This window comes from Phragmites australis, chromosome 4, assembly GCF_958298935.1.
Source record: "Phragmites australis chromosome 4, lpPhrAust1.1, whole genome shotgun sequence".
Classification (NCBI taxonomy): Eukaryota; Viridiplantae; Streptophyta; class Magnoliopsida; order Poales; family Poaceae; genus Phragmites; species Phragmites australis.
Genome location: NC_084924.1, coordinates 13,019,114 through 13,041,136, shown reverse-complemented (window position 1 = coordinate 13,041,136; position 22,023 = coordinate 13,019,114). Strand labels below are relative to the sequence as shown.

The following is a 22,023-nucleotide window of genomic DNA, read 5'->3' as shown; positions in this document are numbered from 1 at the left end:
GACGTTCTAGGCCCGTGTCTCCCGGTCAGTTGCCTACGGTGTTGTTGGGCACCAGTGCTTCTGTTTCGCTGCAGATATCTTCATAGAAGATAATATATGTCAATTGTTGTAAGAGTTTAACGTTATTTAATAAAAGTATTGCTTTTGTTACTTCACCTGTGACGTCCTTATGTGTGTTGAACATCCTGGGCACACATAAGCCGCATCTGGTTTTGGCCGTTAAAACTGGGTGTGACAGAATGCTTGACGAAGGGCTTGTGCTGGCAGAGAGTCTCGAGCACCAGACATACATACCGTAGGTGGTCCGCCCATGATGCACTGTAGATAAGAATATCATCAAAGAAGACAAGCACAAAAAGACGCACATACCGGCGGGGGATGTTCATGAGAGCCTGGAAGGTGGCCGACGCATTCGTCAGACCGAAAGGCATGACCAAAAACTCGCAGTGGCCCTGATTCCAGAACACTGTCTTTTCAATGTCATCGGTGCTCATGTGAACTTGGTGATAGCTCGAGCGGAGGTCAAACTTTGTGAAATACTTGGCGCCATGCAGCTCGTCGAGGAGCTCCTCTACCATCGAAATTGGGGACTTATCTTTGATGGTTTGGGCATTGAGGGCGCGATAATCGACGCAGAATCGTCAGGAACTATTGTGCTTTTTGACCAGCAGTACTAGGGAAGAGAAAGTCGATGCTCTGATCCAAATACCTTGCGCCAGCATGTCCGTACACTGACGTTCTAACTCATCCTTCTGCAGCTGAGGATAGCGTTAAGGCCTCACTATCGCTTGTTGCGTGCCCTGGTCCAAGTGGATGCGGTGGTCGTGGACGCGTGCTGGGGGTAGGCTGCGTGGCTCGTCGAATACATCCTCGAAGTCATGCAAGATGCGCTGCAATAAGTTATCTTGGTCATCAATGGCGTACATCCGCGGGCCACTCATTCTTGGCGCCCCGTGCCACGTCACTGCCTGACCCTGGCGATGGCAGGATATGGTCAGCTGGTTGAAGACCCAAAGAATCGGCTCGAGCATCCGAAGCCATTACGTATCGAGGATGATATCTTAGCCGCTCAAAGGCACCGTGTAACAGTCGATGGCGAATATCTCATGGTTATTGGTGAGCGACAGGCCTTTGCAAACACCTGTCGTATGGAGGTGGTCTCCATTAGCCACTATCACCCACAAGCCGGCTTGGTTGGGATGGAACTGAAGGTTCAGGCTACGTGCAAGATCCTCGCATATGAAGTTGTGCGATGAGCCAGAGTCCAAAAATGCTAGGAGGGTCATGTTGTGAACCCTGATGTGGAGGCGGATGGTGTCAGCCTGCTGGACCCCAGCCACCACGTACAAGATGTGCGGCTTGGCCTGATCGTCATCGACAACACTCCAGTCATCGTTGTCCGGTGCCGTGTCGTTGTACTCAATGAAGAATAAGTGGGCACACCTATGGTTCCGGACAAATTTCTCATCACAGTTGAAGCAGATGCCAGTGTGGCAGTGTTCCGCCATTTCGAATGGCATCAGACAACGAATCTAGCGGGAAGCAGCTGCATCAAGAGGTGGTGCAGCAGCTGGTCTTGGCCCCGAGGTGGTGGCTGACGCTGTGCGCCGGCTTGGTGTAGCAAGGTTGCCGGGCAACCTTCTTCTCATAGGCGCGTGCTAGACTCATGGCCTCCTCCAGGTCGCCGCATCTTGAAGCTCCACATTCACCTGTAGCTCAGTCTCGATGTGAACAATTGACGCTCCTGACGTTCCGTCATTGGATCAGCATAGTTGAGAAGCACCGAGAATTGGCTTTGATAGTCCTCAACGGTCCCCATTTGCCTCAGATTACGGAGTTCGCCAAGTGGGTTGCTACGGATTAGGGGACCGAAACGAGTATTGCAGAGTGTCTTGAAATCGTCTCAGGGTGGCTCGCCGTAGCTGCACTCCGAGTGGAAGTACCAATAGTGTGCATTGCCATCCATTATGGTAAGACGCCAGCCAGACCTTGTGTTGTTCTTCTGTCTTCTCCTGTGAAAAAATTGTTCGTATCTGGTCAACCAAGGGAGAGGATCTTCTTTGCCATCAAAGCGAGGAAATTCTAGTTTGAAGAAGCGGGGCACATCCCCTAAGGTGTTGCCGCTTGTATTTGTCCTGATGTCAGTCTTATGAGATCCACCACTGTTGTACATATGAGGTTGGGGGGCAGGTGGTGGGGTAGGGGTATTGCCGTGGGCCTGTAGGATGCCGGTGCCACCCAAAGGGGGAAACGTCTGTTGCGGAGGATGCTGCTGATGGCTCAGTTTGGAAGGATTAGCAACCAATGAGACGAAATCACCTATGATCGGAGCTTGATTCATGCCGGTAGCCTTCTCCAGTGCAGTGACATGACCCATGAGGCTGATCATTCGTGTGAGAGTGGACAGGGAGTTCTGGATGTCGCCCAGGAGGCCGAGCTGCTGATTCATGTCGGCCAGGGTGCTATTGATGGTTGTGAACCCCTCCTGATACTCCGTGCGCAGCATCTCTTCCTGAGCAGCGAGCAACGCCTTCAATTGCTCCTGATCAGCGCTAGAAGCCATAGTCTTTAACACCAAGTTGTCACGACCATGCAGTAATGACCTAATTGGGTAGCTATGGGAGGTAGCCGGCTTCTTGCCCGTGGTTGCAGATATAACTGACCAGTAGGGAGGTGGGAAGTAGAGAATCTGGAATAAGATAGAGGATTGCTTTATTGCCTGATTTCCTAGAAGCCCTACCGGTCTTTATATATATAGAGCCTGGCTGATTACATCACCTACTCGGCTCTGATTACATCTCCTATTCGGCTCACCGGTCTTTATATATAGAGCCTGGCCGATTACATCTCCTATTCGGCTCACAACTGATTATAACTCCCAAACCAACTCAAACTCCTAACCGAATTGGACGGCAATCCAAACCTTCCAATCTTATCTCTACCTGCCGACTTGAACACGGTCTCCTTATCCTAACTGACTAGATCCTGTCCAAACCTTCCTAACTTACATAATCCAACTAAGGCAATTTCAACCGCCACTTTGATCTGCTTCTATCGTTAGCCGGCACCTACTATATGTCTTGCCGACCATAACAGAATGCCAAGGATGATTTATACTTACATTTGTGGTTGTTGAGTTCTATATCTGAAAGACATCGATAATGCATAGTTGATAAGTAAATGAACTAATGTATAATGTTCCCTCAATGGCTCTGCACTAATGGTTGCACATCTATCTCTAACTTGTCTGCTCTATCACCAATCAGCTCTTTCTACAGTGAGATGTGTATTGGTCTCTCTTATTTTGCGGCCATATTCCAAGCACATACACCATTCCCTATTGGATTGGGCTCCCTGCTTGTGCATGCATCATAAAATGATTTAATGGGGGCTAGAATATAAAAGCAATATAGTACTCTAAATTACAGCAATTACTTAGGGCATGTTTGGTTTCCTTGCCCACTAGCCTTTCTTGGCAAGGTTTGGCAAGGCAAACCTTGCTAAGGGTGGAGAGCAAACCAAGCAAAGGAACCAAACATGCTTGCTTGTCCTCTGACCTTGCTAGGCTAGGGTGGGCAAGAAAACCAAACATATCCTCAATTGTTTTATCTCTTGTCGCCATCTTAATTGCAATCACACCATGTTCATAGAGGATGCCCTGGTTCAATTTTCCATGTAATTAAAACATTATTATTCTACCTTCAGGCCTCCTTCACTCGTGCAAAGAAATGGATTCAAGAACTTCAAGCCCAAGGTACTTCATTCTCTGCATGAAGATTGAGAATACTCCATCTATATTTTAGGTTTTATCATACTCGTTTATGGCTATGGACCTATGGCGTTTTATGTATAAAAAGGAAACCCATGATCCTTTTGCAACTGATCTGCTTCTTATAGTTGATACTTGATCTATATGACATTCCTCACCCAGTGCCTCTGGTTTTGAGTATTCAATGATGGCGTATGTGGTGGCCTTCTTTTAAATTTTAATAATCATTTTAGGCATCCTTTTTCAATCTGTAGTTGTTTATTTAATTTACCCCTTGTATAATGTTCCATGTATGCTACTTTTGATTTCATACTTCCTGGGCTGCTACTAAATTATTTGGAAGAAATAGAATTAGTGCTTTTCTTTGTTTTATGCTGTTGGGAATTTTGTTTGTGGGTCTGGTTGATAGTAATCTAAATAATCAACAAAATCAAGCCTTGTGATAGTTATGTAGCTTGATGATACATAAGTAATGAGCTTCTCCTTTGATTTGGTGTAGGAAACCCAAATACAATAGTGGCTCTTGCTGGCAATAAGGCCAATATGCTAGATGCAAGGCAGGTGCCAACAGAGGTACGCAATTCCTCTTCTTCCCTGGTTTTCCTCCTTTCCACTTTTATATTGTATGACTGAATTATTACTAATTCATTTCACTATCCTACTTCGACATGGTGTAATTAGTTACCTTTCAAAACTAATATGTAACCATCTAGTCATTCAATATATAGTGCATACACTCAGCATCTCTTCATATAATTTTGCTTTTGTTTCTGGGTATGTCAGTTTGACCGCACAGTAAACCCCTTTGGGAGGGATTTCCTGCACCTCGACTATTTTTTTTTTAAAAGACGCCTTGCATAAAATTTCACAGTGTGCAAGATTTTCTAGTGTGACATCTTAACTTTCAATCCAACCCAAGAGAATGTGTTTTTTCTTTGTTAAAGATGATATGCCATATGTTAGTCCTTGCTTTAGTTTGTTCTAGTTGTCACAGGGGTATTGATACACTGATCTCAACTAGTGGTTTTATGTTTGCTGCATCATATGAAAATAGTATAAATAATTGCTTAAATTACAAATCATGATATTTACTATCCTAACTGCCGAACTGCTTCATGTTGTTTGTAGCATCTTGTTTGCTTGATGTGGCCTGTGGGTGAATTTTTGTTGATATGTGTATCTTCGACGTTATATTCTTTTGCTGTAGGAAGCAAATACATGCGCAGGAGAATGGGCTCTTCTTCATGGAGACATCTGCTAAAACTGCAATCAATGTGAATGACATATTTTATGAGATTGGTGAGTTCAGTTCCATTCTAGTTTGGTAGGGTGGACGGTCCCTGGGCAGAAAATCCAGGCAAAGTTATTACAGATGGATCTATAAGCTGTAGTACAATCCACCGTGCCTTCACTCTACAAAATTGCTATTTGTAGCACTTGATCATTAAATTGCTTTGTATTTTTATATTACATCATAACATTTTACACATTTATTATCGTTTATTCCCATAGCAGCAAAGAGATTGCTTCAAGGGTAGCCGGCTCCAAACCCACAGGCTCGAATGGTTCGGGCTCAGAGACCAAATGAGAGAATGGTCAGCACTTCTTCATGCTGCTCTTGAAGCTGTCCTTCACCCTCAAATTGCCATTATGAAGTCCATTAGAGGAAGTTCAGCAAAATATCCCCCGTCTCCTGTGTGGCTACCTTCCAGGCTGATATGCTCCTAATTCTGCTCCTCTTTTCTTTTAACGTGTTTGTAATGTAAATGTCAATGCTAGAATGTCCTAGAATGTCACTGCACACACTCAGAAGTGTTGCAAAGTGTTGATCGTGCTCTTATCATTTGATGGCGCCCCTCCTTAGTTCTCAGATTTGCGTTCCATGGTATTTTAACCTATGGTTACTGAGCAGAAGTTACAGCTGTTGCACACTGCCCTGAGACATGGTTAAGCTTGGTTGCTGTTCTCTCACCATTCAGCTGCAGTTTTCATGGCTGCAGAACAAGAAAAGAAAATGCAATACCCTGTCATGTGTGTGATGTTTCAATCTCTACTATGTAAAATAAGATTCGTTTTACTAATAAAAATAAATAAATAAATTAGAAGAAAAATTAGTGGATAATCTTCTTTTTTTTAATCCCGTCTGAAGTTAAATTATAGCATTCTCCCGATGTATTTATTCGATAATATTCTCCCGATGTATTTATTCGGTGATATTTTCATAACGTATCTATATCTCTATGCCTAATTTGTGCTTGATGTTACCATATCTAATATTTGTATTTTCGTTGCAACGCGTGAACACTTAGCTAGTTCTATATAACGCTTTGGCGGTTTCTGGAACCTCAGCAACAGATAGATAGTCAACTCAATTTTACATATCTCAGGATACAGAACAGCAAAGTTTAAGAGTAAATTGTGTTGTCAAAATGCTAGAACAGTCACAATTTAGCATTGGGGACTGTACTATTGAATTGAATAAACCATCCATTTACATGCTCTTCAGATATACACATGGCGCAGATGGAGTAAGTAGAACAGGGTGCTGGAACTTCAGTACAAACCAAACTGGTTATGAAATTCCCAGCTTTGCTGAAAATAGGGAAATTTCATCTAATCTAACTTGTTTGCTAATATTTTACATATTAACTTTATCTAATTACCCATAAATTTACACATCAAGGTCACGCAGTGTTGCTGGAATACCAGGTCCTGTTGATAGTTCTGGGATTCGCTTAGCATCATCGATCATGGCCATTTTGCCAATGTTTTCTTCACACCTTTCAAAATCTTCACGAACCACATTGTGTTCATCACAAAGAGCACTGATGGCACAAGAAATGTCAGGTAGTACCCAAAGGCTTGCATCTGCACTATCTGTAGTCAATTGGGAAAGGAGATAGAACAGAAAATGTCTCAGATGGCATGGAGATGTTTTATACTTGAGTAAAATAGAATTGACACATTTGGAATGAAGATTATGTACCTGACTGTAGTGCAAATAGATGTGGTAAAATATGTACAAGAACAAAAATATCCTTGCCACCTGAAGGAAATGCGAACCAATGCTATGATCATGAGCCAGCAGCACCAACATTAGGGAAAATGAATGGCTATTCTATGAAATAGTTAGCCAGGTAAATGATTTTTGTGAAAAGGAAAAGCATCCCAGCATGGCAACCCGCAGCTAAGACACTTCAACGATAAAGTTTCAGGAAAAAAAGAAGGCATTTTAAAAATGCAATTATATGGGTGTAGTTATTCACAACCTCAGGCACACTCCCTTCCCCATTTCTTTAATATGATTACGTTACCACATGTCTTTTTACTTCTAATTCCAGCTAATTTTAGTTTTCCATATGGAATCTTCATGCTGAAATTTGCATTCCTTTTCCAACAGAAAATTAAGAACAGTGAAAAGTGGAAATAAATGCTGTTTCTTAATTCAAGAAATAATATATATATACTAAAATTTCACTCACCAGCCACACAACAAACATCAGAATGCCATTAACCAAGTAAGTGCTTGATTTTTTCAGCCCGGCAGTGTCAAGAAACCTTAAAAGAAAAGCAGAACAGTACATTATAATCAAACAATTTCAACGATCAGGAAACAAATCCAAAGAATAAATAGAAACTATTAAATTTCTTACCATCTCAAGTTGATTTCAGGGGTGGTTGTCTCTGAAATAAGAACCATGTAAGTGTAAAACTGCCCTTCCCCAGACAACATTGTGTAAGCTATTGCAACTAGAGAAAGAGTATGATGGAGGACCTGAAATGGCAACACAGAACCGTAAGACAATGCTAGTCAGGCAACACATGAAATCTTTCTAACATGTAGCCAAGCTAATGTCATGTGAACTTATTCCGAAAAAGATTGTTAAGTTAAATCTAATTTATGAATATTGTTTCTAGGGCGTATATGTTTAATATTTAAATTGGCACCTACATATTCCATTCCACCAAGGGAAGGATACAGCCAGAAGATCATTGCAAGATCAGTGATGAAGTAACCAACAGAAACCTGTCAAGCAATACAGCCAGGCATAACTATGTCAAGTACATCATAAAAATAATTAAAAATGCCACTTTATCTTAATAAATGGTATTCAGTACCCCTAATGCAAAAGTGGAGATGATCGAATTACGGAATGTAATAGGTCCCTTCAGGCGGTCAGAGAAAAGATCAGTCAACACGACAAGATATAATGATACAGCCGTGATAAAGACTGCATGTGCGCTGGACATACCCCTGAAACAAGTAGAATTGGTTGTTGGCATGAAATTTACGAAAAGAAAACATGGGAAGATGAGCAATATAGTTGTAGTAGCTCTGAAACAAGACTGACCTGTTGTTCCATTCAATGCGCTGTATTTTAGTTAATGAAGAATAACCCTTGAAGTAAAAGGAGCTCAATAGCCGTGTGGAATCATAAGCCTAAAGGAGAAAACATCTATTTGTTAAAAGAACAATCTAGAAGCATGCTGATGAATAATTAAGAACCGACTCCTGTGACACAAAAAGTTGTTGATACAAGTCCAAAAATACTAAGGCCAGCAGCCAGCTATACAATGACATGTATTCTGTTGCATACAGAAGTTCCTCTAGAAGGTTGTTTTGTCATTACCGAAGGATGGGAAAATAGGGATAATGGTTATAACTCACACCAGATAGTGTTTTTTTCGTCCTGTTCTATATCCTTGAGTCACACAAGCTGATTTGACTTAGGATGAAAAATGACATGAGATGGAGGATATACTGGACAAGCTGCGAAACTTTGGGGGAAAACTAATTTAAAACATCATTTGTTTAAAACTTGTCCAAGGATAAATTGCAATGACCTCTAAGATATTTTCAAGGAAGGGGAAAATCAATGTGTTCAGTCAACATTGCTGGTTAGGGAACTACAGTTAGCATCAAATTATCAATGGTACAATAACTGAACTGAGAGGTCTGTAGGTTGTGAACAATGTTTGCGACGAAAATTACATTTAGAATAAATTGATAGAAGGAGAGATTTGGGAGAATCAGCCACACTAGGCACAGGGCCAGGGGCGCTGCATATATAGGCCAAATAGGCAACGATGTACAGAGATTAATCCTATACAAGACTACCAAAAATGGATGCCTAAGTATGGAAATGTACAACTATACAATCAGTTATGAATATTAAGGTAAATCAGGAAGGCACTGATATGGCAGTGCGGTATCCATGGGATTAGGTGTCTAACAGCCCCCCACAGTGTCAACCAGGAGAGTCGCGGATGTTGAGACTGGAGCGGAAGTCTGCGAAAACCGTAGTAGACAATCCCTTTGTGAAGATATCCGCGTACTGCAACGTAGTAGGGATGTGAAGGACCCGGACATCACCAAGAGCAACACGTTCACGAACGAAATGAAGATCAATTTCGACGTGTTATGTGCGCTGATGTTGAACCGGATTGGCGGAGAGGTAGACCGCAGAGATGTTGTCGCAGTAGACGATGGTGGCCTTCAGAAGTGGTCGACGGAGTTCGACTAGGAGTTGCCGGAGCCATGTTGTCTCGGCGACTGCATTTGCAACACCGCGGTACTCCGCCTCGGCACTAGAACGGGAAACCGTTTGCTGCCGTTTGGAGGACCATGAGAGCAAATTATCGCCTAAGAAAACACAATATCCAGAGGTAGATCATCGAGTATCCGGGCAGCCGGCCCAGTCAGCATCTGAATAGGCAATGAGTTCTTCAGTCTTGGAACGCTGAAGCTGAAGGCCATGATGCAATGTTCCTTTAACATATCGCAAAATCTTTTTGAGAAGAAGGTAGTGCTGCTCACGAGGATCATGCATATGTAAACACACTTGCTGGACGGCGTGTGTGATATCCGGACGGGTGAAGGTCAAATATTGTAAAGCACCGACCAGGCTCCTATAGAGGGTAGGATTGGACAATGGAGGACCGGCAGTAGCAGACAATTAGGAGCGAGCTTCAATGGGAGTGGCACAAGGATTACAGTTGCTCATGGAAGCGCGATCCAAAATCTCAGCAGCATACTTTTCTTGGGAGAGGAACATCCCGCTAGCAGAGCGACGAGCAGTGATCCCGAGAAAATAATGCAAAGAACCAAGATCCGTCATAGAGAACTCCTGACGAAGAGCAGCAATAATCCGGTGCAGAAATGATGTGTCCGAGGCTGTGAGCACAATATCATCAACATAGAGCAGAAGATGCGTTGTCAGCTGGCCCTGTTGGTAAATGAATAAGGAGGGATCACACTTGGAGTCGACGAATCCAAGTGACAGCAAGAAGGACTGAAACCGAGTGTACCAAGCTCGAGGCGCCTGCTTCAATCCGTAGAAGGACTTGTTCAACTGACATACATAATCTGGCTTGTCATTATCAACGAATCCTGACGGCTGCTGACAATATACCGTCTCTGTGAGGGTCCCGTTGAGGAAGGCGTTCTTGACATCCAGTTGGTGAATTGGCCAGTCAGAGCTCAGCGCGAGGGAGAGAACAGTCTGGATGGTGGCAGGCTTGACGACGGGACTGAAGGTTTCGTCGTAATCCAGACCGGGGCGTTGAGAGAAGCCCCGCAAAACCCACCGAGCCTTGTATCTGGATAGAGTGCCATCAAAATTGAATTTATGCCGGTATATCCATTTACCTGTGACCACATTTGCCGTGGGAGGTGATGGAACAAGAGTCCACGTGTTGTTGGAGACAAGGGCATGGAATTCTTCAAGCATAGCAGCTCTCCAGTTAGGATCCTTCAATGCACTGCGGTAGGTCACTGGAATTGGGGAGACATCCAGCAGGGCATTTGCATGGAGGTCGAAGATGACCTTAGGAACCCGAATACCGTCTTTAGCGCGCGTGCTCATTGGATGGTTGTTGACAGGGGCGGGGACCAGTGCACTCGACCGGGTGACAGGTGCAGCGAGCTGGATGACGGACGCACTTGGCTGGTCATCGGGTGCCTGCACCGTCGATGGGGACCGGGACGCCGGGCTAGGCGTGCGTGCAATGGCAGTGCGCGCAGGGGACGCCTGCCCAGTCCCGCGTGTTGGAGAATCCGGAGCCGCTTGCTATGTCGTGTTTGATGTAGAAGGGAGCATGCACGGCGAGGGCGCAGTGGAGGAAGCCGCGCGAGCTGCAGACGATTCCAGACCCGCCTGGTCAGGACGTCATGTTGTATGCGACCGACGACCGTACGTTCGCACTGCCGCGGGCAGAGGCGTCGCAGTGGTGTCTGGCGGTTGAGACACTGGTGACGCTGGGAAGGAGGCCGCATCCTGCGCAGGCGCTGGTGTGGTCTGCGCAGGGCGAGGTGCATGCGGCGCTGTCACCACAGAGGTGGGAGGCGACACCACAGCATCCGGAGGAGCATCTTCCGGCTCGGCGGAGCCGTGAGGTCGTGTGGATGGCGGGCGCACCAGATAGAAGGAGAGATTTGGGAGAATCAGACACACTAGGCACAGGGCCAGGGGCACTGCATATATAGGCCAAATAGGCAACGATGTACAGAGATTAATCCTATACAAGACTACCAAAAATGGATGCCTAAGTATGGAAATGTACAACTATACAATCAGCTATGAATATCAAGGTAAATCAGGAAGGCACTAATATGGCAGTGCGGTATCCATGGGATTAGGTGTCTAACATAAATCGCCAAGGATTTTAAAAAAGGAAGCACTACTAAATAATTTAGCTCCATTTCGTCTTCTTTCTATTAATAAGCCAACAACTAGTCCTGTTTGTGGTAGTTAGCCTTTCACATCATTCTGGACATGCTGGTGTTCTTCATTTGGGTTTGGTAGTCAAAAATCATTTCTCATATTGGTGTAACTAAACTCTCAGAAGGTAGTCATTCTTCTACAAAAGAGTAAGCCAGAAGCATGGATCGCCGCTCACATTAAGTTGATTACCCGATGCAATCGTGAGCCATAAGTTAGTAACTTGAACATCAGAAGGATAAATAAACTTACCATCTTGCAGAGGACAATGCCAATGAGCACCGAGGTGTACGGAACGAGTGGATCAGAAATCAAGTAGTCCCTCATCAACGCCTGAGCTTGATACTTGTAAGCAGTCATCGCCATCTTCGCGTCTCAAATAACACCTGCATTACAAGACCAAAACTAAGATGAACCTACATCTCGCGAACATAGCAAAATTGGATCTTGTGGTGCCTCAAAAACATCTAGCAAATTTAACTAGCAACAGCCCAAAACCTATTCTCAGTAGCATTTCCGCACAAGCATCAATCTGGTCCAGCATCCCCCACATAACTCTATGGCTATCAAAAGGCACAAGAACCAAGCACACACCATGAAGCAATCCCTATCAATGATCACACCGACAAACTCTACACAACTCAAGGCACAAATACAGATACTACAAGGCATCATCAGGTCGGCTGGGTGTCGGTGACACAGGCAGATCTCCGTGCGTAGCAATATCAAACTGAGATTATGAGCGCCGCAAACTAATGCAAAGGTAATGTACCTAACTTGCCACCAAATGATCAAAACACACATACTTGTTAGTTACTTCATCAAGAAACGCCACCGAAGACAAGACCCGAAGAACAAGGAATCCCCAAAATCGCAAGAGACCGGGAAACCCCAAGATCCAGGGAAGAGGGTCAACTCAACCCCGAGAAAAAAATGGGGAAAAAAAGAAGACGAAAGAATCAAGAAGCACCAAGAAAAACGATCCGCGCCGGAGGCCGGCGGGGCAGGGCTAGTACCTGGAGCGGGGAGGGGAGCTTGCGTGGAGGCGCGGCTCAGCTACGCGCGCGGAGCAGGAACCGGAGAGGTGGCGAGGAGGAGGAGGCTCAGCTCCATTTCTTGGTGCGCTCGTTGTGCTGTTGGTGTTGGCGTCGAGAGAGCAGGATGGAAAGGGAGAGGTAGCTCCGCCGTGCCACCATCCGTCCGAGCCTTTTGCAGTTGCCGCATTTACAACAACCATTTTGATTAAAAGTTTCTGCCTTGATTATCACACCATTATTAAGTGGTTAACCTGCGACCTCTGAGTAATCAATAATACTCTCCAGTTTAAAAAAACTCTCTTCCATCGCAAAAAAGTGGTTTATTTGCTGACTAATTAATTAATTTGTGAGAAGACAGCTTATTTGCTGAGGACGCTAATCATTGGCTTGGCAAACCGAAAAGTCTGGTGACTGAAGGACAGAAAGGTCATTTGGAGCTTGTGACTTTGATCAGGAAAAGCTGCATTCGTTGAGCAGCTGCTCACTGTACATTTCAGTACGGAGTGTTCAGCAACCACAAGTTCATACCAAGGGATCTAAATTGACATACTGGACAAGCTAGGTTTTTTTTTCCCTATTGCAATTATTGGTGGCCCCGGTATATTTGGGTTTTATAGCAATCAAATATCAAATGGCCGTGGCGTAGTTAGAAGAGTACAATGGAGATTGCTAGGGTTCCTTTGGAGCATGAGACTTTTCTTGTTTAATGCAATGTTTGAAACTCCCACCAAATTTCTACGTTTCAAATAGACCCGTTTTGGGTAATATTCTTTGCACTTTGAACAGCCAATGTAAACTTATAAAAAATAACTAAACTACCCCTAGGCCCTAGCACATCTCATGTGCCTGGCTCCAGGCACAAGATGTAACAGTTCAATCATAAATAATTAATAATTATATATATTAAATAGAAATACCATATATTCTACTAAGAACAGTTACTTAATATTTTACTGTGAGTTTCATAACCATTCTGAAGTAAATAAGTTATATGCTGATATTTTAGACACACTACTGTAGAAATCCCCTTTATTGCCAGCTCTAAAACCCATCACTATCGGTTTTGGAGCCGACAATGAGTAACAGACAATAATAACCAGGGACTATCACTGCCGGTTCTGTGGACCGAGAGTGAAATAGGTTATCACTACCAGCTGAAGGATTCGGCTAACAGTGATGCCCTGGGTATCACTACCGGTTGATAGTTTCAACAGACAGTGATTCTCAAGGCATCACTGTAGGCTGTAAGCTTCAGCCGGCAGTGTTGTAGAGATCTCTCCGTCTCTCTCTCTCCACTTTCTATTTTGGCCCTGTCCTCCCTCTCTCTCCTCGATCTCTCCGTCTCTCTCCCACTCAATATATGCATACAATGAGACATATGTAATGTAAATTAATAATAAAGGCACATTCATTAATACATAATAATTCATGTCACACATATATACATAATAGTTTTTGAAAGGACAATGATGTCGCCTAGAGGGGGGTGAATAGGCGTTTTAACAAAAATTCAACCCTTTTTACCGTTGGCCTAAACTTGCAGCGGAATATAAACTAACGAGTTTTTCACAAGAGAAAAACCTAAATATGCTAGGCTCAACTAGTGCACAATCACCCTAAATAAGTGTGGAAATTACAATCCTAAGGTGACAAAAATTACTCAATTCTAGCAAGAGATATGCAATAAAACTTAAATTGAAAAAGGCTGAAAATACTGTTCATATGCCTGGAATTACTGTTCACCCCGGAGTCTCCGGTGTAGTCCGGATACTCCGGTGTGTACAGGTCCGGAAACTCCGGTAAAGTCCGGATTCTCCGGTTTCTGTACAGAACAGAGCCCGAAACTGAATAAAATTAAGGAGTGGAGAGTTCTAGCTCAAACCAAGTGATGTCGTGTGTTCCCGGAGATGATTCCAAGTAGATTCACGAAGAACCTACACTCAAATACACACAAACAAGTAGATCGAGCAATATGCACAAAGATTTGAGCAAGAACATAAATGAAAGGAAACAAGAGAGGAGACACAAAGATTTGTTTCCCGAAGTTCGAATTCACCACCGTGAATCCTACGTCTCCGTTGAGGAAGCTCCAACGAGTCAGGTCTCTTTCAACCGCTTTCCTCGATCCACTAGCTTTATCTCTTCCCTTTCGGAGGCGAGATCGACCTTCACAAACTTTCCCGCGGCTCACCACACGCACGGGAGCTCACCGGGCAACACCTAGCCGGCTAGGAGGCTTCACCTCCAAGAGTAACAAACGCAATCGAACTTCTTGCCGAGAACTCGAGTGCTCAAGAGTGGATTTAGCTCACTTGCACTCAATCTTCCAATCTCTCAACCCAACTCACTTTTCTTCTCAAATCACACACTAAAATGGAGTGGGAGAGGTTCTTTTGGCTCTAGAAATGTGTTCTTTTCGTGCCCTTCCAGCAGCCCCAAAGGATGGGGTGAGTGGGGTATAAATAGCCCACTCCAAACAACTAGCCGTTACTGTTTTTGACAGAACTGACCGGAGTATCCGGTGAACACTGGAGTATCCGGCCCTAAATCCAAATACGGCGTCAGAACGGTCACAGAATGTGTCAGAACTAGCCGTTATGCTCTTTTCTGGACTTTTACCGAAGTATCCGGCCTACACCGGAGTCTCCGGTCGGCACTTAACCCAGAAAACAGCCCCGAAGACTTCCCGGAGTCTCCGGCCACTCCAGGTACCAGAGTATCCGGACTTCACCGGAGTATCCGGACCTCACCGGAGTCTCCGGCCTTTCCAGGTACCGGAGAGTCCGGTCTTCACCGGAGTCTCCGAGTACAGCACAGCTGACCTCCGAAAAACGGCGATAACTTTTGATCCCGGAGTCCGATTTCGACGATTTTGGACTCTATGGAAAGCTTATTCATAGGGCTACACATCTCAACTGAATTCATGACCTAAAACACATAGGATCAAATTAGGAACACTCCAAAACCCATTTTGGACACTTCCGCACTTTCCGCTCCGGACTCTTAACAACAAACTCTCACTTTGGGTTTGGTTGGGAACTCTTGAGCACTGAGACGCGACAATTAGCTCACGTTGCATCCCTCTTAATAGTGCGGCATACCTATACTCAAATTCAAAGATAAAACTCGTTTGAACCACTTTGAACATTTGAAAACTTTCAAGTACCGCTTCTTTTTCTTTCAAACCTTGAGGGTTGCCAACTTCCATATATTCTTCACTCCATCTCTTCTTGATTCTTCATATGATTGATGTGAATCATCCATAGCTTCACATAGCCTCGCACGGTCCATCGGCGCAAAGCCTTCACTCGCTCTTCACCACCGCCTTGGTCCTTCGGCGCCAAGCCATTTGCTTGCCCTTCACCACGGATGGTCCATCGCAGCCGAGTCTTGCTTGCCCTTCACCGTCTTGCCATAGAAAACCACTTTGTATTCGACATCTTCAAGGAATTCACTTTTTCATATATGGAGTCCATTCTTGTTCTTCACTCTTGGCATATATGATTTCAATTCAACTTATGCCTTTTTATGGATCCTAACCCCAACTCACTCTCAAGCACAAAGTACATGGGTTAGTCCATAAAACCTAAATGACAACATTTATACCTTAAGTTACTTGATCTCCACAAGTAACTTATTAGCCTTCATGCATATTGTCAATCTTCATATAGAACCTAACCCCACTCATTCTTAAACACATAGCACACGGATTAGCCCATAAAACTCTATTAACAAGTCATACCTTTAGTTACTTGATCTCCACAAGTAACTTAGCATTCAAGCTTATTGCTAATCTTATTGAGCTTCTTCTTCTTCTTATGAGCATCACCAAGAGCTCCTTTATTTAGATGCATATTTCTCCTCCATCCATCACATCCGAGCATCACCTAGAGCTCGTTCATCTAGATGTACTTTCAATCTTCCCATTCACCTAGAGTTCATGCATGTCTCTTCACCTAGGCTTCACCTATTGAACAACCTACTAACAATCTCAACAACATTGTTAGTCCATATGTATTGTCATTAATTACCAAAACCACACATAGGGGCTAGATGCACTTTCAGTTCTCACAAGTCACCCCGGAAAAATCGGTCAACACATATGCAAAATAGGCATAAAGGTACTGATAATTGACACATTGATCTTACATAGCAAAATAATGATGATTACAACTAGAACTAGGATTATAACATCTTTACACGTGACATCACACTTCTTCTTATTTTCGAAGTTAGCCAATTTTAGCTTAGCTTGATGATTTGACTGTTGTATACCGCAACAACTTCATGTTTGGACTTGTATCATTTGTAACATGCTCCTTTGAATCTATTAACTTGTGCGTGGTATTCCTCCCAACTAGAGAACACTCCACTTTGCAGACCACGATGAACAACATACCATGTCATAGCAATCCTAAATTTCAAAGAATATGCAAAAATAATATACTACAAATCACACTAATACTCTCTAAACTAGTATTGCACTGGATAACCAAACCAACTAGTATTTCAAATGCATGGATATTATACCACATATCAAAATACAAGAGAATATTCAATAGTATTCATTACACATGATCTTGAGATAAAAAGACAACAAGCCATAAAGGACAGTATCTCTCATCATGTATACAGAAAGTAATAGACAACATGAACATAATTTGTGTAAAAAGTGCTCTCGGATGTTAAGTAATAATTGGCTCCAGAACTGTTAAAAGTTTTGTTCCCTAATTGTTCTAGTGAATACATCGTAGATATGATAATGTATCTGAGATTTTAGGTAGCAAATAGAACCTGATCTAGTTCTTCAAAATTTAAAACATCATCATGGACATGGCTGCTATGCCAACAAAGTGCACAAACCCTAAATAGGGCAAATAAGAAAGTGCCGAGGTAGGAGAACTGAATATCAGTTTGCAAAATGACTACTCAGAGAAGCTAACATAACAATTTACCAAGTATCAAATTTATTAGACAGACTTTGAACTACAACACACATCCAGGGGTCAATTTAACATATATTGCAATGGATAGCTAAACTAACATGGATTTCTCAATGTACATGTACAGAACTGAACATACAATAAGTAACATCCAGGTCTATACTAGTGTACTCAGAAATTAAACCAAGTCTCAGTGCATCCTTTCATCACAGAGCATAAAGCACATATAACATGATGTCCAGATTAACAGAGTAGGAATGGAGGTGATGATAAAATTTACCTTTGCTCTATCGGTCGGTGAGGCAGGCGAGTGCGGACGACGGCGGCATGAGCGAGATGGGGGATGGCGGTGTCGGGGACGGAGACGACGACCTCCGGGACGGGGACGGTGGGGCTCCGGGGAAGGGGACGATGGGGCTCTGGGGACGGCGACCACTAGGATGGGGACGATGGGGCTCCAGGGACAGCAATGTTGGAGAGGAGGGCACAGGCTGGGAAAATTTTTCTAAGTGTTAGAGAGCAGGCATCAAGCAATTATATATGGAAGAGCTTTCACTGCCGGCTCAATATAAGCGCATGCAGTGAAAGAGTACCTTCACTGCCAGCTCAATAGGATGACCGTCAGTGAAACTACTTTCACTGTCGGCCTAATAAGTCTACTGATAATGAAAGTAGTTTTACTGCTGGTTCAATATGTCCACCGGCAGTGAAATCCTTTTCACTGTTGGTACCGTGGGGTGCCAAAAAAATTGTTTTAGTTTCGCTCGCGCACCCAGATAATCGAACCCACGACTTGCACCATGTAAGAACGAACAAACCGTTGGGCCTCTCATGAGTTTTCGATTGAGTTTGTACTATCTATATTTATTAATATTCTGTTGACCTAAAATCCTAATACATATTTATTTAAATTTGAAAGAGTACATTCATTGTCGGCTCAATAGGACGATTGACAGTAAAACTACTCTCACTGTCGACTTAATAAATCCACCAGCAGTGAAAGTAGTTTCACTGCCGGCCCAATATGTCTACCAATAGTGAAACCCCTTTCACTGTTGGTACCGCGGGGTGCAAAAAATTTATTTTAGTTTCACGCACGTGTAGAGAAATTAAAGCTTCCATAACAAAAGTGAGGTATAATTGCATCTAAAACATATTGATACATAGTAATTAATACAATTTAGCTACTTTGTATTAACGATTCGCCCTTCATTACGATCACGACGTATATATGGAGGCTAGATTTGTACTATCTACAAGGTGGGGAAGAGGAGGATATCACTGTTGGCTCATATAAATCCACGGCTGTGATATAGAGATATCACTGTTAGTCAGTAGATTAAGCCGACAGTGATAAGGTGTGGGTGCATCACTACCGACTCAATCCATCAGCCGACAGTGATGACCCTTATCACTGTAGGTTCATAAGCCATGATGCTCATTACTACCGGTCCATGAGGAACCGATAGTGATGAACCGACATATAAGCCTAGTTCTATAGTAGTGACAGTTCATCGTGTTCTATATGCAAACCAATTCTAGATTATGGAGAAGTTTTCCATATATCTAAAAATAAAACAATATGATAATGTTACCCTCAAAGTTTTCGAGTATAGTACGTCTCTCCTACCTCGACTATATAAGGAGATAGTATAGTACGACTCCCCTACCTTGACTATATAAAGTGGGGGAGGGGGTACATCAAAGAGGAGGTCAAATTTGATTATGTAACAAATAACCGAATTCCAAGCGAGAAGCCAAAACAAACAAAATAGAGCAAGTCCAGTTGGATAGGGGCAGAATCAACCAATTGAGATATGCAAGCGGCTATAAGCCACTATTAGATTCATCTTACTAGGGTTCTAGAATTTATTACATGAGAAAACTTGCCAAGATCTTTAAAATTAGATTAAAAACATCTTTATTATAATTATCTTTTCTTAAAATTAATCAAACTGAAATAAGACATAGAGCAATTATCGTAAGAGAGGCTTGAACTTCTATAAAATATCGTGTCATTCTTTTCTATATGAATATTTGATGGTCAGTAAACAAATATTTATATAATCAGTCTTATCAATACTCAACGAAAAGGTTTCACATGCACCTTATAAACTTGTTATTCTATATTTATCCTAATTCCAAAGCGTCGTCCTTGCAAAATGTAAGAATGTAAGAACTGTAACCAGTGGACGCCACTGAAGTAAGCCACTGGCTAGAAACACAGTTCATCTGAAGTGGAAATTAAATGTTAAGGCCCTAGAGGAGCCACTAAGAGTATGAGAATGCCATTCTACCCTCGCCCATCACCAATTTCCATTTAATGCTTCCCCCCCCCCCCACCCCCACGTTTGTCGTTGTCCTTTTTTTTTTTTGCAAGAACACATTACCTTCCACTTGAGCTACATGACGCATATGTAATATGGGAATTTCATATAATTATTACGAGAAATAGGTTACTGTAAAAAAATTATGAAATTCCTTGTCCAAAAGTCCAAACTGACCTTATGTTTCAAGATAAGTAAATGGAAGCCGTCGTATCGTCTAGAAAGACCAATTAACAGGAGATTAGACATAGATGTCCCTGTACGATTGCTACGTAATCCCTAACCATATGGCTTATGCAGGTGTGGATCTGAAGAAAACACATCTACATGATTCTTTTTTAAACGTAACCGATAAAAATCTCTGTTATATTAAATAACAGAAAAGCCCGATGAACAAAAAAAAACAATTATTTTACAAACTGAAAGTAAAAGACCAAGGATCCAGGGGCAGACCCAGGTTCCAGGACCGACGAACAGGTCTACTCCCGCGGTACGAGGCACCCTCTTCCTTGATGGTTTTCCTTCTTGCTTGAAACAACGCCAAAGCCAAAATCAACCCCAAAAGCATCCTCTGATGTGAACTAGCCAATTTGTTCATTTTCCGGGGCCCCAAAAGGTCTCCTTTGTTCGCGGATTGCTACCAGCCGCTGGCTCTTTCGTTTGTTTTCCCGGGACCGCGCGCTTCGCCAAACGCAAGGCAAGGCCCCAGGCCGATCCGATCGATCCAATCCGATCCAATCCAATCGGGTAGATGAGGAAGTTACGTGGAGTCGACGGAAGCACGTTCCTTCCACACGTTCCGCGGTCGACGCCGGCCGACCTGCTTTCTTGGTTTGCCCTCCACGAGAGCTCGTCGTGGACCGAAACTGCTGTAAAGCTGAGAGATATGTGAGCTCGGCTCAACTGAAAAAGCCCCTTGCCATGCTGCGTAACGTTGGTGTCGGTGGAGCATTTTTTCCCCTCTTTGCCTGAGATGTTTGTTTCATTTAGTATTAGATTTGTTCTGACTTAAAGCGTAGTAGCCCTAAATAAAAAAGAAGACTTAAAAGCTTACTAGCCCTATAACAAAGGACTTGAAACTTGCCAAGTTTGTCATAGAGTCAGGATATGCTTCAAGAATATATATATTTGTTCGACTGCAAATACTCCACTGCAGTAAAAAATAATTGCCGTTTTTGATATGACATGATCTTTAATATGTATTTTTGACCATTTTTATATTTAATTATATTTATGAAATTCAATAAATTTATTATATTATAATATTATTTTTCAGCAATACAAATCTACAAATATGATATTCATGTTTCTAAACCAAAATATTTTAGATGTTATCAACTACTATATACTAAAGTGCCTAGATCCATGAATTCTCAGGCCACTGCTACTGTAGATATACGTATACATATATATTTAATTTCCTTTTTTTAGGAAATTCTAGAGAAATGTCGAAATGAATATTAGTTACATTAATAAATCTGCTGAAAAAAAATCTAAAAATGCAAAGAAAAATATCTAAAACTCAAAAAAATATGAAACAATTTTTTTTAGTTAGTATTACTTCCACCTACATGTTAAAACTATGTGCATTCATAAAAGTACTACTGTTTTCTTTATAATTAATTGAATATATTTAACATTAATAATTTTATAAATAAATATTGAAATGTACAAAATTTATGAACCTAATTTTTTTTAGTCTTCTTTTGTCGTGCTATACACAGTAAAATAAAAATAGGTGCAGCGTAAACGTACCAATCAGACTAGTTAATAGTCAATGCTTCAAAAGTTTTATTGGACCTTATCTAAGACATCAAATATTTGTGACTGCATGAAGTACGCCATTCACCATGCTCATTTTTCTGAGACTATCGAGGTTCCTCGGTACTGCGTCAAACACATTATCTTTCAGGATCTGGCCATAGCTAAGTGGATGGGTCGTTCGATCGTGGGTTTGATCCCCGGATCAACCGGGTTTTCCACCTAGCAACCAAGTGTCTACTTTAATATGTACTAGGGTTCTAAACACCGTAAAAGAGTGAACATCAAGATCAAAAAAAGAGCTTCATAAAGATATAAGAACCACTGTATAAACAAGTGATCATAGTGTTGAGAGCATCACTTGTGTAGATCTTTTTTTTCTAGCTATACTATGAAAATGGATTTGAGTTTAATAGCTTGATCTAATATCTTTAGGTTAGTTACTTAAGTAGATTAAGCACACTA

The 22,023-nt window shown here is 42.5% G+C and overlaps 1 protein-coding gene and 1 long non-coding RNA gene across 2 annotated transcripts; one reads left to right on the top strand and one right to left on the bottom strand.

Moving 5' to 3' along the window:
- Nucleotides 1-3,520: 3,520 nt before the first annotated feature.
- On the top strand, nucleotides 3,521-5,050 carry LOC133915743 (uncharacterized). The gene is made up of 3 exons (XR_009909385.1): nucleotides 3,521-3,754; nucleotides 4,269-4,342; nucleotides 4,977-5,050. It is a non-coding gene; the product is annotated as an uncharacterized LOC133915743 (long non-coding RNA).
- Nucleotides 5,051-6,185: 1,135 nt separating this feature from the next.
- On the bottom strand, nucleotides 6,186-12,724 carry LOC133915742 (uncharacterized). Its single transcript, XM_062359024.1, has 9 exons — nucleotides 12,507-12,724; nucleotides 11,743-11,876; nucleotides 8,122-8,210; nucleotides 7,889-8,024; nucleotides 7,722-7,796; nucleotides 7,423-7,544; nucleotides 7,252-7,327; nucleotides 6,756-6,815; nucleotides 6,186-6,646 (listed from the first exon to the last, which is right to left on the bottom strand). The coding sequence occupies exons 2-9, from the start codon at nucleotides 11,854-11,856 to the stop codon at nucleotides 6,518-6,520; spliced, it is 801 nt and encodes a 266-aa protein (XP_062215008.1). The 5' UTR covers nucleotides 11,857-11,876; nucleotides 12,507-12,724; the 3' UTR covers nucleotides 6,186-6,517.
- Between the last annotated feature and the right edge of the window lie 9,299 nt (nucleotides 12,725-22,023).